At 42.2% G+C, this 12610-nt stretch overlaps 1 protein-coding gene across 1 annotated transcript in view; it reads left to right on the top strand.

The window, feature by feature from the left end:
- Positions 1–4991: 4991 nt before the first annotated feature.
- The window catches only part of elp1 (elongator acetyltransferase complex subunit 1), a 17128-nt gene continuing 9509 nt past the window's right edge, over positions 4992–12610 (top strand). The window contains exons 1-17 of the mRNA XM_085470107.1: positions 4992–5082; positions 6133–6319; positions 6569–6721; positions 6865–6946; positions 7172–7252; positions 7356–7441; positions 7523–7713; positions 7798–7921; positions 8018–8111; positions 8279–8509; positions 8592–8762; positions 9085–9163; positions 9252–9407; positions 9507–9613; positions 9792–9895; positions 9996–10049; positions 10138–10243. Of these exons, the coding sequence (XP_085326233.1) occupies positions 6170–6319; positions 6569–6721; positions 6865–6946; positions 7172–7252; positions 7356–7441; positions 7523–7713; positions 7798–7921; positions 8018–8111; positions 8279–8509; positions 8592–8762; positions 9085–9163; positions 9252–9407; positions 9507–9613; positions 9792–9895; positions 9996–10049; positions 10138–10243 (1969 nt within the window). The 5' untranslated portion in view covers positions 4992–5082; positions 6133–6169. The remainder of the gene's footprint in view (positions 5083–6132; positions 6320–6568; positions 6722–6864; positions 6947–7171; positions 7253–7355; positions 7442–7522; positions 7714–7797; positions 7922–8017; positions 8112–8278; positions 8510–8591; positions 8763–9084; positions 9164–9251; positions 9408–9506; positions 9614–9791; positions 9896–9995; positions 10050–10137; positions 10244–12610) is intronic.

Raw genomic sequence — 12610 nt, 5'->3', positions numbered from 1 at the left:
ATATATACCAACAACCATTGATCCATCCGTTTTCTCAACCGCTCATCCATCCAGTTGAGAGTGGTGGTGTTTTCATGGGTGGGTGGGGGGCTGGAGCCAATCCCAGCTGTCACAGGGGAGAGGCGGGGTACACCCTGGATCACAGCTCTAACACAGAAAACAGACAACCATTCACACTCACATTCACAACTGTTTCTGGCCTATGGGAAAACGCAAGAGTACTCTGAAGAAACCCACGCAGACACGGGGAGAACACGCAAGCTCCACACAGAAAGTTAGTCTGTGTTTTGTCACTGAATTTTGAGATTTTTCAGTTATTATCTCGTGCAAACCAGACATTATCCCATGTGAATGAGTTCTCCTGTGCAAAGAACACATTTCGCGCAAGCGGAGTCACCTTCGTTATTGTCGTATGCAAATGAGCTGTCTCGTGCAAATCAGTCACTGTCTCGCGCAAATGAGTTAATAATATGAACAAAGTTAATGACTTGTTATGATATAATAATTGGTTTGCATGGTCTTTTCTTGTGAAAGAGTTGTTATCTTGTATAGATAACGGTGTTTTTGCTACGCTTGCCACAATTTATAATTCTTTCACATGGACATAATTTGCTGTAACACACTGCCTGTCTATGAATTTCATTGTATGGCCTTCAGGTAAAACTAAAACTTGACCCGCTGAGCTCTGGGGGCTGCACGCAACTACTTAGTGGTTTTATAATGCATGAGATGTTTTACTGTTCCAGTAAGATAAAAAAAAAAAGTCACCTTATGAGATCTCAGGGGCTCCACAGATTTGTAAAAACTGAAAATATGGTCGAATAAATTCTGAAATCCCAAATAAAATATGTGAGGATGAAATCAGTTTCACGTTTTTGCTTCACGTGTGTTTCCTTTTTTCCCTTTCAGACCCTGAAGTAATTTTGAGTGTTTCCACTGCATGGTTTGATGGTTCAGGTCACTAAGGTTCACAAAAAAAGGGATTATTTAAAATGAAGATGATGATATGAGATTTGCATATGATCTCATTGCCCTCCATCTCTCTCGGGCATTAAACAGCTGCAGCTCAGATTTGTCTTCTGACATTACTTCATACAGATGACATGATTTTTCTCCTCACATCAGCTCCTGAAACTCATACAGTCGGCCCACGTGTTCTCTGTGAACTGAGGCAGGGCTGAAGTTTTTCCATCTGTGTTCATCATGATGGTGATGACACCGACGAATATCTCACACAGTCAGGGGTGGTTTTAACAAAGAAAAAAAATCTGTGTTTGAAACACGCACTAAAAGCCAAAAAGGCTGCTAGGAACTTTAATTTAATTTAATTTTCATCTCGTGTGCTGAAGTAAATGAATAGGAATGGACACCCCATCACCTTTTCCATCTGTCATGGTCCTGGGTCGGTGACCCAGCGCTTTTAGTTATCATTTTCTAGTTTATGATGATGATTATTATTATTGTTTGAGTTCTGTGTGTTATATTTTCGATCTGCCTCTGAGTCTGCATCTGAATCTGTCTGTTTAGTTCAATGTCTTGTCTGGTTCCATGTATCTGAGTTTCCTGTTTTATTGTGAAGGTCCGCGTCGTATGTGAGTGTGATCAGTTTACGTTTCCCCTGTCCCGTCAGCCCAGATTCCTCCCAGCTGTGTTGCCCTCCTGTCTCTCATCCCCTGATTACTGGTGTGTGTATTTAAGCCCTGTGTGTTCTCCTGCCTGTTGCCGGTTCGTCTGTGTTCCTCCGTGTCAGTCTGTTACCCTGTGGTCCACGGTGTCCTGTTCCTCGTCTGCGTCTCTCTGCTATTCATCATCCGTTGTCATATGCTCCCAGGTCTGTTATTTTAGTTCTCCCAGTTTAGGTGTCCTTAGTTGTTTGTTATGCCCCACTGTTTGTTTGCCACTACACCTCTGTAAATAAAACCACCGGTATCTCATCCACTGCCTGCATCTTGGGTCCTCCTTCTATATCCACACGGCTCGCCTCGGCAGCCGTGACACCATCTCCCTTATATTTACTAAATCATACATAGAAACATCAGTATCCAGTAAAGATTCGAGATTATGGTGGCCACAGAAGATCTGCTGACATGAAGTTATTCACTTTGCCCTTTTCCTCTCATCTAAAAAGAACAAACATACACATTCACTGACTACTTTATTAGGTACAGCTGTTGAAGTGTTTACTAACGTAAATATCTAATCAGCCACTCAGCCAACCACTTGGCAGTATCCAATGCCTTTAGGCATGTACATGGTCAGGATAAACAGTTAATGTTCAAACCAAACATCAGAATGTGGACAAAATGTGATTTAAGTGATATTTAATGTGGCATGGTTGTTTTTGAAAGACTGGCTGATCTGAGTATTTCAGAAACTGCTAAAATAATTTTCCAGAGCAACTATCTATAAGGTTTACAGAGAATCTGAAAAAGAGAAAATATACAGTGAGAAGCAGTTTTCTGAGAAGAAGTGTCTTATTGATGCCAGAGGTCAGAGGACGGGCTGATTCAAGCAAGGCAACAGTAACCACTAATAAGTAAATAACAATTCATTCCAACCAAGGTATGCAGAAGAGCATCTCTGAATACACAATATCTCGACGCACATGGACAGCAGCAGAAGATCACAGCGAGTGCAATTCCTGATGGCTAGGAACAGGAAACAGGCCAATGAGGCTCAGTTTCTGCTGGAACGTTCAGGATTTGATGCGGACAACATGAAATCATGGATCAGCGGTTCAGGCTAGAGCTGGTTGTGTGATGATGTGGGGGATGTTGTCCTTTAGACTTTACCAACTGAGGATTGTTTAAACACCACTCCTCATCCAGCTGTTTAGAACCACAGTGTAGCCATTGTCTGACAGCTGCTTCCAGCAGGATGACGCACCATGTCACAAAGCTCAGATTATCTTAGACTGGTGTGTTGAACATGACGACGAGTTCACTGTACTCAAACTTCCTCCACAATCACCAGATCTCTGTCCAACAGAGCACCTTTGGACGAGCAGCCTACAAATCTGCAGCAACTGTGTGATGCTGTCGTGTCAACTTTTACATGTAAAAAGTCAAGTTTAGGTCTGAAGGCAAAAGAGGATTCCACCTGGCACTGATAAAGTGTACCTAATAAAGTGTCTGGTGTTTTATTTATGCATGTGTCAATAAAATTAAAGAATAGATGATTCTCTGCTGGACAGATGTGCAGTATTATACAGAATTAGTGGATGTGAAATGATTTCCTGTATCTGTCATGTGCAGAATCACTCTGTTGGTGCTGCCTGTGGTGCAGAGGGTGGTCAGGATTTCGGACAGTTTCTTCAGTGATCTCTTCTCCAGGCTTTGTTTGAAGTCACAGTTTTTTCTCTTACTGGTCCATGAACTTAAATGTCTCTGACATGTCTGTTCCTGGCTTCAGATCGCCCTTTAAAAAAGAAAAAAAAAATGACTTTCTGTTTTCTGGGGTTAAATACTGATTTATTTTAGTTCGATGTGATTTTATATCTGAATATCTGAAAGTGGAAACCACTCCACATTTAAACTCCCTCTGCACAAAGACATAACGTGTCCATGTCTGTGTGACAGCTGCTCTTCATTTCCCCACACAAGCAGATTATCAGCAGGAAAGCATCACAGCAGAAAATTTAAACCTGCACGAGGAGATGTGAGCAGGCTGATAGGAGCAGTTTGGAGGAGGTGAACTGGACTGGAACTGGACCTCCAGGGTGGGCTTAAGTTGTTCCAACAAATGCGTCCTCAAATTTTCCAGATTTAAAAACAGCAGGAAGCAGGAAGTTGCTGCTCTGGTTTGCATTATGTAACTTTACAGATTATTCACTCTGACACAGATTTTTTCCACCAACTTCTCCTTCTGCTCCTCAGTGAAGCATCACAACAAAGATTTCTTCCAGACTTCTTTCTGAAGTGCCTACAGTTACAGTTAATGAGGAGCCATTTTAGCATGGGAGTCTGTGGGAAGTGATTCGCTTTTGGAGCCAGCCTCTTTAGTGGTGACTTCATTTCTCTGCCCCAGAGGGTGATGCTTGGCCTTGATGTTTTGGCAGTATTAGATCGTGGAGCTGTTTCAGAAACCTGTAGAGATCCTGTCAGGGCAGTAGGGGCAAAGGTGCAGGTTTGCTTTCATTTATAGTTACACTCTCAATAACAACTCGGTGTCATGATCCCTCCTGTTCTTCAGGTGGGGTACCTGTCATTGTGAGTGTGGGTGATCTCTTTCAGTGGCGGGCGTGGTCCAAGCAAACTACAGTCAGACGCACCACAGTCGATGCAGTTTATAAAACTGACTTCCACCAGATTTTTAACCTACTCATGTAGTAGTGGACTTATCCGCTTCTGTAATGCCTCTAGTATTATGCCCATCTGCAGCACTGTTGGTCTTGCAGAGGTGACAGCTTCTGGATGTTGCATGGGTTTAAATTTAAATTGTCTACACATGAGAAGTAGAATATCTCACTTTTTGTGGGCATGATCCCTTGAAACATGTGGGTCACAAACAGATTCTGATCTGTGGAAGAAGGTTGGTTATTACCAGACCAAACAACAGCCGAAGGTTTAACAGGAGCTACAACAGCAAGAGGAAGATACACTAGACTTCTAGTGTCCATTTATACTTACTAGAAGTTATAAAATGTAATTCAAATAAAAACAAAACAGTATTTCTGGCATACACAAGGCAAAACTTTGATGTATTATCTCAGATTTTAATTGTAAAAACGCAAAATTCTGAGTTTTTAATTATTTATTAATTTTTTGATCACAAGTGAATACTAGGAAGTTGAAATTTCTAGATAAAACCCTGAAATTTCCATTTGAGTGCAAAATATTTTTCCCATAAAACACAGAAAAACACACACGATTGTAATAAATATGTGATAAAAGATCAATATCGTTTTAACTTCTCCATATTCAGTAGCCGTTTAGATTCCCTCCGCGCCGCTAGGGGGCGACATAGCCACCAATTCATGTTTCTGCGTCAGAGGTTAAAGGTTGTGAGTCTGACACCGCCACATGCATGTTGTTGATGTTGGAGACTGGAGAGATTTTCCTTACCTCGGCTTGTTTTTTCACGGTGGGTTTATTATTTTTGTTATCGTTTTATTTTGTTCTCGTCGCGTATTAAAGTTTCTTTAGCTTAAAGCAAGCTAGCACGTCTTGTTCCATTTTCGGACACCCTGTAGCCTCGGCGTCTTCATCCCTCTCACACTGAGCAAGTACTGGACAACAAACCAGCTGTTTAAAATGTTAAATGTCTTTAAAAAACTTTTGCCATCATCACTTTTATTTATTTATTTTACTGTTTATGTGTAAAAAACGTTCAGTCCTGACTCAGAAACCTTGCTAACAGCTTAATACGATTCCTTACATACATAAATATTCCTGTAAGGAGGCTCGAAGTTATTTTCACGCCTTTGAATAGTAATTAAACTCATGTGAAACAAGAATGTGTATTTATATATTTAATGTTTATGAATCTGGAGAAATGTAAACAGTTAAAATAGCCTTGATAAATACAGTTGCAGTCGTTCGTAAATAACCCAGTATTGATGAGGATACATTATTTTTATTATTTTATTTTATAATTTGTTTGGGCACTTTTAAGATTTGTTTCCCATCATAAGGCAAAACTAAAAATAACTTTTTATTTTCTATGAAATGTAGAATTGTTCCTGCATTATTTTTTTCATATGTGATATTTTCTGATTCTATTGTTAGTTTTTTTGAGTGTACCATCTCATTTGAGAGCAAACTAAAAAATGTGTATGGAGAATATAACTAAAGGGAAAAACAAACTAAGTATGTCACTTCTTTAGATGAAATTTTCAGCTGATAACATCCATTTCTTTCTTTGTTGTACACTTTAGACTTTCAAATTAATAACGCTGGTTTAAAAGATGAGGTTGAATGGATATGAGACTTTTCCAGTAAAACAAAACAAATGCAAACGTCATTTTCTCCACATTCAGCATAGTTATTCTATATTTCCCTCCAATATTATTAAGTGTTGAGTTTTAAAACTGAAACACAGATCTTGTGGTTTTAATCTGTGGTAATTTAGGTAAAAACTCTTTCAACCAAACATTTATTTTTTGCCTAATTTGTACCAAATATACTGTGTCAGGTCTCCTTTGGCACTTGGAGGCAGGTCCTGAGGTGAAATGAGGAATCTGAAACTTCTGAAGAGCCTTCGGTGCTCGGAGCTGCAGGGTCCAGGCTCGCCCCAGTGTTTCTCTGTGCGGGCGGACACCGGCTCGCTGCTTATCGCCTCTCAGTACTGCATCACAGAGTACGACCCCCGGACAGGCCAGGTGAGAAGCGATGATGTAACACTAACACACTGGAAATACTATGAAGTGCTGTTAATACTCAACAGGGTGTAGTTTAGCGTGATTCAGTGAGGAGACGGATGTGTTTCAAGTGTCCAAATTTGAATATTTAAGTGTAACATATGTTTGCCTCAAGGTGCACCTGGAATTTCTTCATACCTGTTCTGTTTGGGACTTGAACAGGGCGTCTTTCTTATAAGCTTTCAGCTCTTCCCCGTTTTTCTTCGGCAGGTTATCAGTGAAGCCTCTTTGACAGCAGACGGTTTCCTTCCAGAGGACGGCAGCGGGGTTGTGGTCGGACTTCAGGACCTGGCTGAACTGGAGTCTGCATGTTTGGCCACAGCAGGTGGTGATGTCGTCCTCTTTAACCTCAACACCTGCCAGGTTAGTAATGCTCAAAGTCAGACAGATTTTTAAAACTTGTGTCCCCCAAAAAAAATCTGAAGTTAGGTTCAAGCTCTGGTTATGATCAGGGGGAAAGAAGTTAGGACAATCGGGGTCCTCAGTAAGTGTGCTCTGATCCACAGCTGGAGTGCGTCGGCAGTGTTGATAGGGGCCTCACCTCGATGAGCTGGAGTCCTGATGAAGAGCTTGTGATTCTCACTACTGGTCAGTATGTTATATAATCATCAGAAATGCTGATGATTTCCATATTGAGCAATATTTCTTAGATTAGAAACCATCACAGATGAAGAAAAGTTCATCTGTGATGGAATGTTCAATATTTGGAGTTTTTTTTTTTTTAAATTTTGTGACACATCATAGCTTAGGTAATTATTGATCACACACAGTTATAGGTGTTGTGGTTGAGTCACTAGTGTTTTGTGTTCACAGGCCAGGAAACGATCATCATGATGACTAAAGACTTTGAGCCGATCACAGAGGTTGGAATCCACCAGGACGATTTTGGTGAAGGTACGGTGACTCTAAAAAAATTAGTGGTCTCCCAGCTGAGTATCAGGAGCTACTCAGGTTCACCAGACGGTGATGTGCTCACCCACATAAGTTTGTTTTGCAGGGAAGTTCATCACCGTGGGCTGGGGGAAGAAGGAGACTCAGTTTCATGGCTCAGAGGGCAAACAGGCAGCACAGAGGAAGATCCAGGTCCCTTTTAATTACTCAAATATTTGAGTTTATAAAAAGAAACTGTAAAGTCAAGTTGATGATTTGATCATGTGCCTGCAGGAGGTGCAACCTGCTGTATCATGGGATGACCACAGGCCGCGGGTGACGTGGCGAGGGGACGGGCAACTTTTTGCCGTCAGTGCCATCTGTCCCCAAACTGGAGCCAGGAAGGTCAGAGTCTGGAACAGGGAGGGTGTCCTGCAAGCCACCAGCGAGCCCATCAACGGCCTGGAGCAGGCGCTCTGCTGGAAGTAAGTTAGTTCATTAGTTTTCCCCCTTTCTCTCTCTGGAGAACTTTTATAAATCTGAAGCACACTTATTGTTGTCTGCTTCAGACCTTCAGGCAGCCTGATAGCAAGCACTCAGCGCCATCCCAACAAGCACAGCGTGGTGTTCATGGAGAAGAATGGGCTGCTGCATGGAGACTTCGCTTTGCCGCTCAGTAAAGCCCAAGCCAAGGCATGCTCATCGAAATCACTCTTTCTGCACGAACACTGCAGCTTCTGATCCAGTGGAGAGTTTAATCAGATCATTGCACTGTGTTTGTGTTTTTAGGTGAAGGAGCTCCTGTGGAACAGTGACTCCGCTGTTTTAGTCGTCTGGTTGGAGGACATGAGTGCTGGAGAGGACGGACAGGCCAACGCTTACAGTAAGTTCACCATCAGATTTAGTGAACTGTCTGCCACAGATGCCACCAGCTGCAAACTCATTTTTGTTAAGAAGCAGGAACAGGAAAAATACCGTTAATGTGGAGAGTGTTGCATGTTGTAGTCAGTCAGAAAATCAGGAAACAAAAAAAGTGTCTTCGCTCTGCAGTCCAGCTGTGGACAGTGGCAAACTACCACTGGTATCTGAAGCAGAGCCTGGAGTTTGGACCAGACCCTCAGAAGGTGCCAGTTTGTGTCTGCTGGGACCCGGAGCGCCCCCTACGGCTCCATGTGGTGACCCGGAGCTGGACCAGTATCACCTACGACTGGGGCTGGACAACAGAACGGAGCACCGGACTGGACGCCACTGACAACGCCAGCGTGGCTGTGATTGATGGAGGTAAGGGTCAATGAAAGATGAGAGGGTGTTCAGTTGTAGATTTATTCCAGTATGGTGTTAAGATTTACCAAAATCCCCTCAGAAAAAATCTTGGTGACGACCTTCCGGCAGTGTGTGGTTCCTCCTCCCATGTGTTCCTTCGAGCTCCAGTTAAAATCACCGGTTAACCAGGTGACCTTTCTGTGCCAGCCTGAGGGAACCAATCAACTGGCAGCATTCACCGCAGATGGACAGATTTCAATCTACACCCAAGGTGGCTTAATAAAAACAAATTAATCTGTTAATTTTCCTTCAGAAAAAAAGTTGAAGTTTAAGGATTCATGTAGTTTTAGAATGTAACACCTTTTAAAATCTATTCATCAAATGCATAAAAGCGATGTTTACCGGATGTTAAAACCAGAGAGCGTTTACTTCTGAAATAAAAATGAAACTTCTAAATTTAAGTGAAAATACAACCTACTTAAAAGAAAAAATCATAATACTTAAAGTTTTGTGGCTAGAAGAAGACCTATGTGACTGTGTCTTAAATTTTTTTTGTCTCATAAACATGACTTTATCTTCCTGCATGATTCCAGATTCAGGAGAAAAATCAAACAAATTGGCAGATGGGTTCAGGGTTGTGTCTCATCCTCTCATCCTGCAGAAGTCCTTCAGGTAACACAGTCTTCAGACACACATTCTCATTTTCTTCACCTGATTAGGCTGTTTCTAGAGTTTCCCCAGATTTTTCTCCCTCCTGTAGACCGGCAGTTCTTCAGGATGTTCCTCTGGCTCTGCGGCAGCTGCTGTGGCTGCAGGATGAGCTGTTTTTGGGTGTCAGTCCTGGTCTGCTGCCAACCTCCTCCACCCTGCTGATGCTCCGCCCCAGTCAGGATGGTGGTGATACCCTCACTGTCAGGTCTGCAAACTAAGAAACCTCCTGCAGCCCCGTAAAGCTTGTAGCGTGTCACAGATGTCATTAACAATTAATCTTTCTAATAGTGATTTTCTGCCTCAGGTCTGAGGTGGAAGTGGACGGTGTTGTGGTCAGTGTGGTTCATTCCTCTCAGACAGGAACTGTGGCCCTGCAGCTGGAGGATGGACGGATCAGGAAACTGATCTGGGGTCAGCAAACGTACCTTTATTCATGCGTTTTAGCAACTGATCCATGGGTTGGGGGGTTAATTTTCCTTTTTTCATTTTTCTGACATGTTGATACTTTCCTTTGAAGCTTGTTGTACATGTAAGGAAGCTGTATCAGTTTACAGGAATAAATGTTTTATTTCTGTATATTTCTGTGTAGATTGTCAAGAGCCATCAGTGGAGGACTGGCAAGACTCCAGCGGCTGCAGCATCAACTTTCCTGTTCCCTGTGTCCAGATGGCCCTCTGCAGCATCGGCGGAGAGGTAGAAACTCACCAGCATGTAATTAATTACATGAGTAATTGTCTCTAAGTTCTAGTCTGCAAGCCTGATGCTCATGTATGCTTTTGCTTTTCATCCTCAGGAATATCTGCTCGGCTTGACGGAGAGATCTCACCTATATGCTGGAGACTCAGAGGTCTGCATTTTTCTTTCTTGTTTCATTGGCAGTGAAGAAGCAGCAGAGCTTATTAGAAATATGTGCATTTGTCTCTGCTTACTTTCAGCTCGCCTCTAGTGTTTCTTCCTTTGCGATTTGCAACGACTTCCTCCTCGTCACCACGCACTCACACACCTGCCGCTGCCTCCAGCTGAGCACGCTCACAGTGAAAGGTGGGAGTTTTTCCTCCTCTTAATAGGCCTTAGAGACCAGGGCCCGTATCCCTAAAGATTCTGAGAATCCTCTCAGAGAGCTCCTAACTTAACCTAAAAATTCCTTGCCAGGAGTTTTAGCTTAGAAGTGATTCCAGAACATTTTCAGTGAACTCTGAGCAAGGAATGGATGGAAAATCCTATCTTAGTGAGGAGGTGTGGTTGACCCCGTTGCTAGGTATGAGTCATCATTTCAAAAGCCGTGATTGGTTGATCCTACAAGTTTGATGGAAATGAGCTTTTGGTGATAATGAGCAAAGGATGTACCCTCAAATCAATAAACATATTATATACTCTAATCTTATGCTGACTGTAATTGTAAATAATATTTCACATTCAAGAAAATAACTGGAAAATGAATAGTAAGCTGTAGGGGTTATAGCCATTAGAATCTAAAATATGTGAAAACTTAAACTCATTACACCCTGTTCAAATAATGATTCGTGTCTTATTTGCTCATATTAATATCCTAGCTGGCATATTTTGTACTTTCACTTCCATATGGACCCCGTTGAAAACAAGATGGCCTATCTCAAGAGGCTGTCCTTAATGAAGTAGAAATCACAACGTTACAAGTCCAGTGTGGTCTTAACGAGGGTAACACGGCTCAGCTTTTAGCAATGTCTGTGATTGAAGACCCAAGTCATCACTGCTGCATTGTTGCATTTTCCCGGTTGCCAAATACCTCAGGGTTGTGATTACTTTCGTCTCCGGTGTAATAGCGTTGTGGCGTCGAGTTGGTGAAGTAATTGCATCTCTAAGGAGATCCACCACAAACATGATTCCTGCACGATCCAATCTGTAGCATCTCAATAATTCCCTGTCATCCAGTGTTTGCAGGACATCTCTCCTGCCTCTTCTGTTGGCCATTTTGTGCAGCTGCTTAGGGGAACTCCTAAGCCACTAAAAGTCCTCTTCCCTGCTCTTAGCAGATCTCGCCTTAGGAGCCCTTTTAAGCGCTAGGAATCTTGAGGAATAGCTTTTATATTAACTGGGATTGTCGTGTCACTTTTAGGAGAAATTCTAAGAAAACGTCATGACTCTGAGAATTTTCTTAGAATTTGGCCGCTAGGAGCCACTTTTTGCACAAAGATTCTTTAGGGATACGGGCCCAGGTGTGAAAGTAACAATCATGATGGTTCATGACCTGGGCCCTATTTCAGGAAGCCGGTTTAGAAAACTCAGAGTGAAAAACGATACTCAGGGTTGAGTAACCCCGACCTGTCCAACTCGGAATATTCGGTTTCAGAAAGGCTGATAACAATTAGTTCAATCAACGCGGAGTTGCTTTAACCCCAAGTTAAACGCGCGCACGAGGATACATAAAGCCCTGATTAGTGGAGCACAGATTAAGCGAGTCACCATGGAGACGGAGGGAAAGAAGGCGCGGTCAATGTATTTTACAGCGCTTGAGGCTGAAATTCTGATGGCAGCATATGCCGATAACATGCAAGTTTTGCGGAAAAAAAGTAACACAGCCTCAGCTGCAAAAGAAAGGGAGCATGCATGGCAAAACATAGCCGACAGAGTCAATGCGTGAGTGTTAATTTAAACATTGATCTAGGGATTTCCACCCATTTAACACGTTATTTTATTTTATTTTATATTTTATACATTTTATTTTGTGATGTGATGTGAGCGCAGGTGCAACCCAACAGGCCCCAAACGTTCCTGGCAGCAAGTAAAAATGAAATATAAAAATATAGTCCAAACAGGTAAGGTGTAATTGTATCATGGGCCATAGTGCTTGGTCTGTTTGTCCCATGTAAATCGATTGCAGTTAGAGGCTACATTAATTTTCTTTCTGTAAGCACTTATTGAAATTATCTGAGCACATTACAAGTACATATTTGCTTACTCTGTATGCTCAAATGTGACCCCGTTATAGCCAACAGAAAAAAAAAAAGCGGAGGCCCGAAAAACAGGTGGAGGTCGTCCACCACCACCACTCACAGAGGCTGAGCAGTTGGCTTCCATATTTGTGATAATGTTGGCAGCATCACATATGATCTTCACAGTGCAGAGAACACAAATTAGCATCCATTACTAATAATGAAATGATTTGTTAGTTTGAAATGCTACAGGGAACTATGTACCTGTACATTAATGCTGTGGAAAGACTTCCTGTTCACATAGTCTCCTTCATTTACTGAAGGAGCAATGTTTGGAATGTGAGTGCCATCTATACAGCCAATCACGCCTGGGAACCGTGAGAATAAATGTAAAATTTAAGTAGTAGTTCAAGTATCACCACATCATGAATTAAGTTTTGTTCATCCTGATACCTGCAATTTTGTGGCATCCCTCTTTGATAAATCTTGTGGGTCT

This window comes from Copadichromis virginalis, linkage group LG2 (genome assembly GCF_057382275.1).
Source record: "Copadichromis virginalis isolate Kocher_CV1m ecotype Utaka linkage group LG2, C_Virginalis_male_GT1.1, whole genome shotgun sequence".
In the NCBI taxonomy this organism is placed as follows: Eukaryota; Metazoa; Chordata; class Actinopteri; order Cichliformes; family Cichlidae; genus Copadichromis; species Copadichromis virginalis.
The sequence above is the reverse complement of the archived record's forward strand: the minus strand, read 5'-3'. Positions and strand labels throughout refer to the sequence as shown.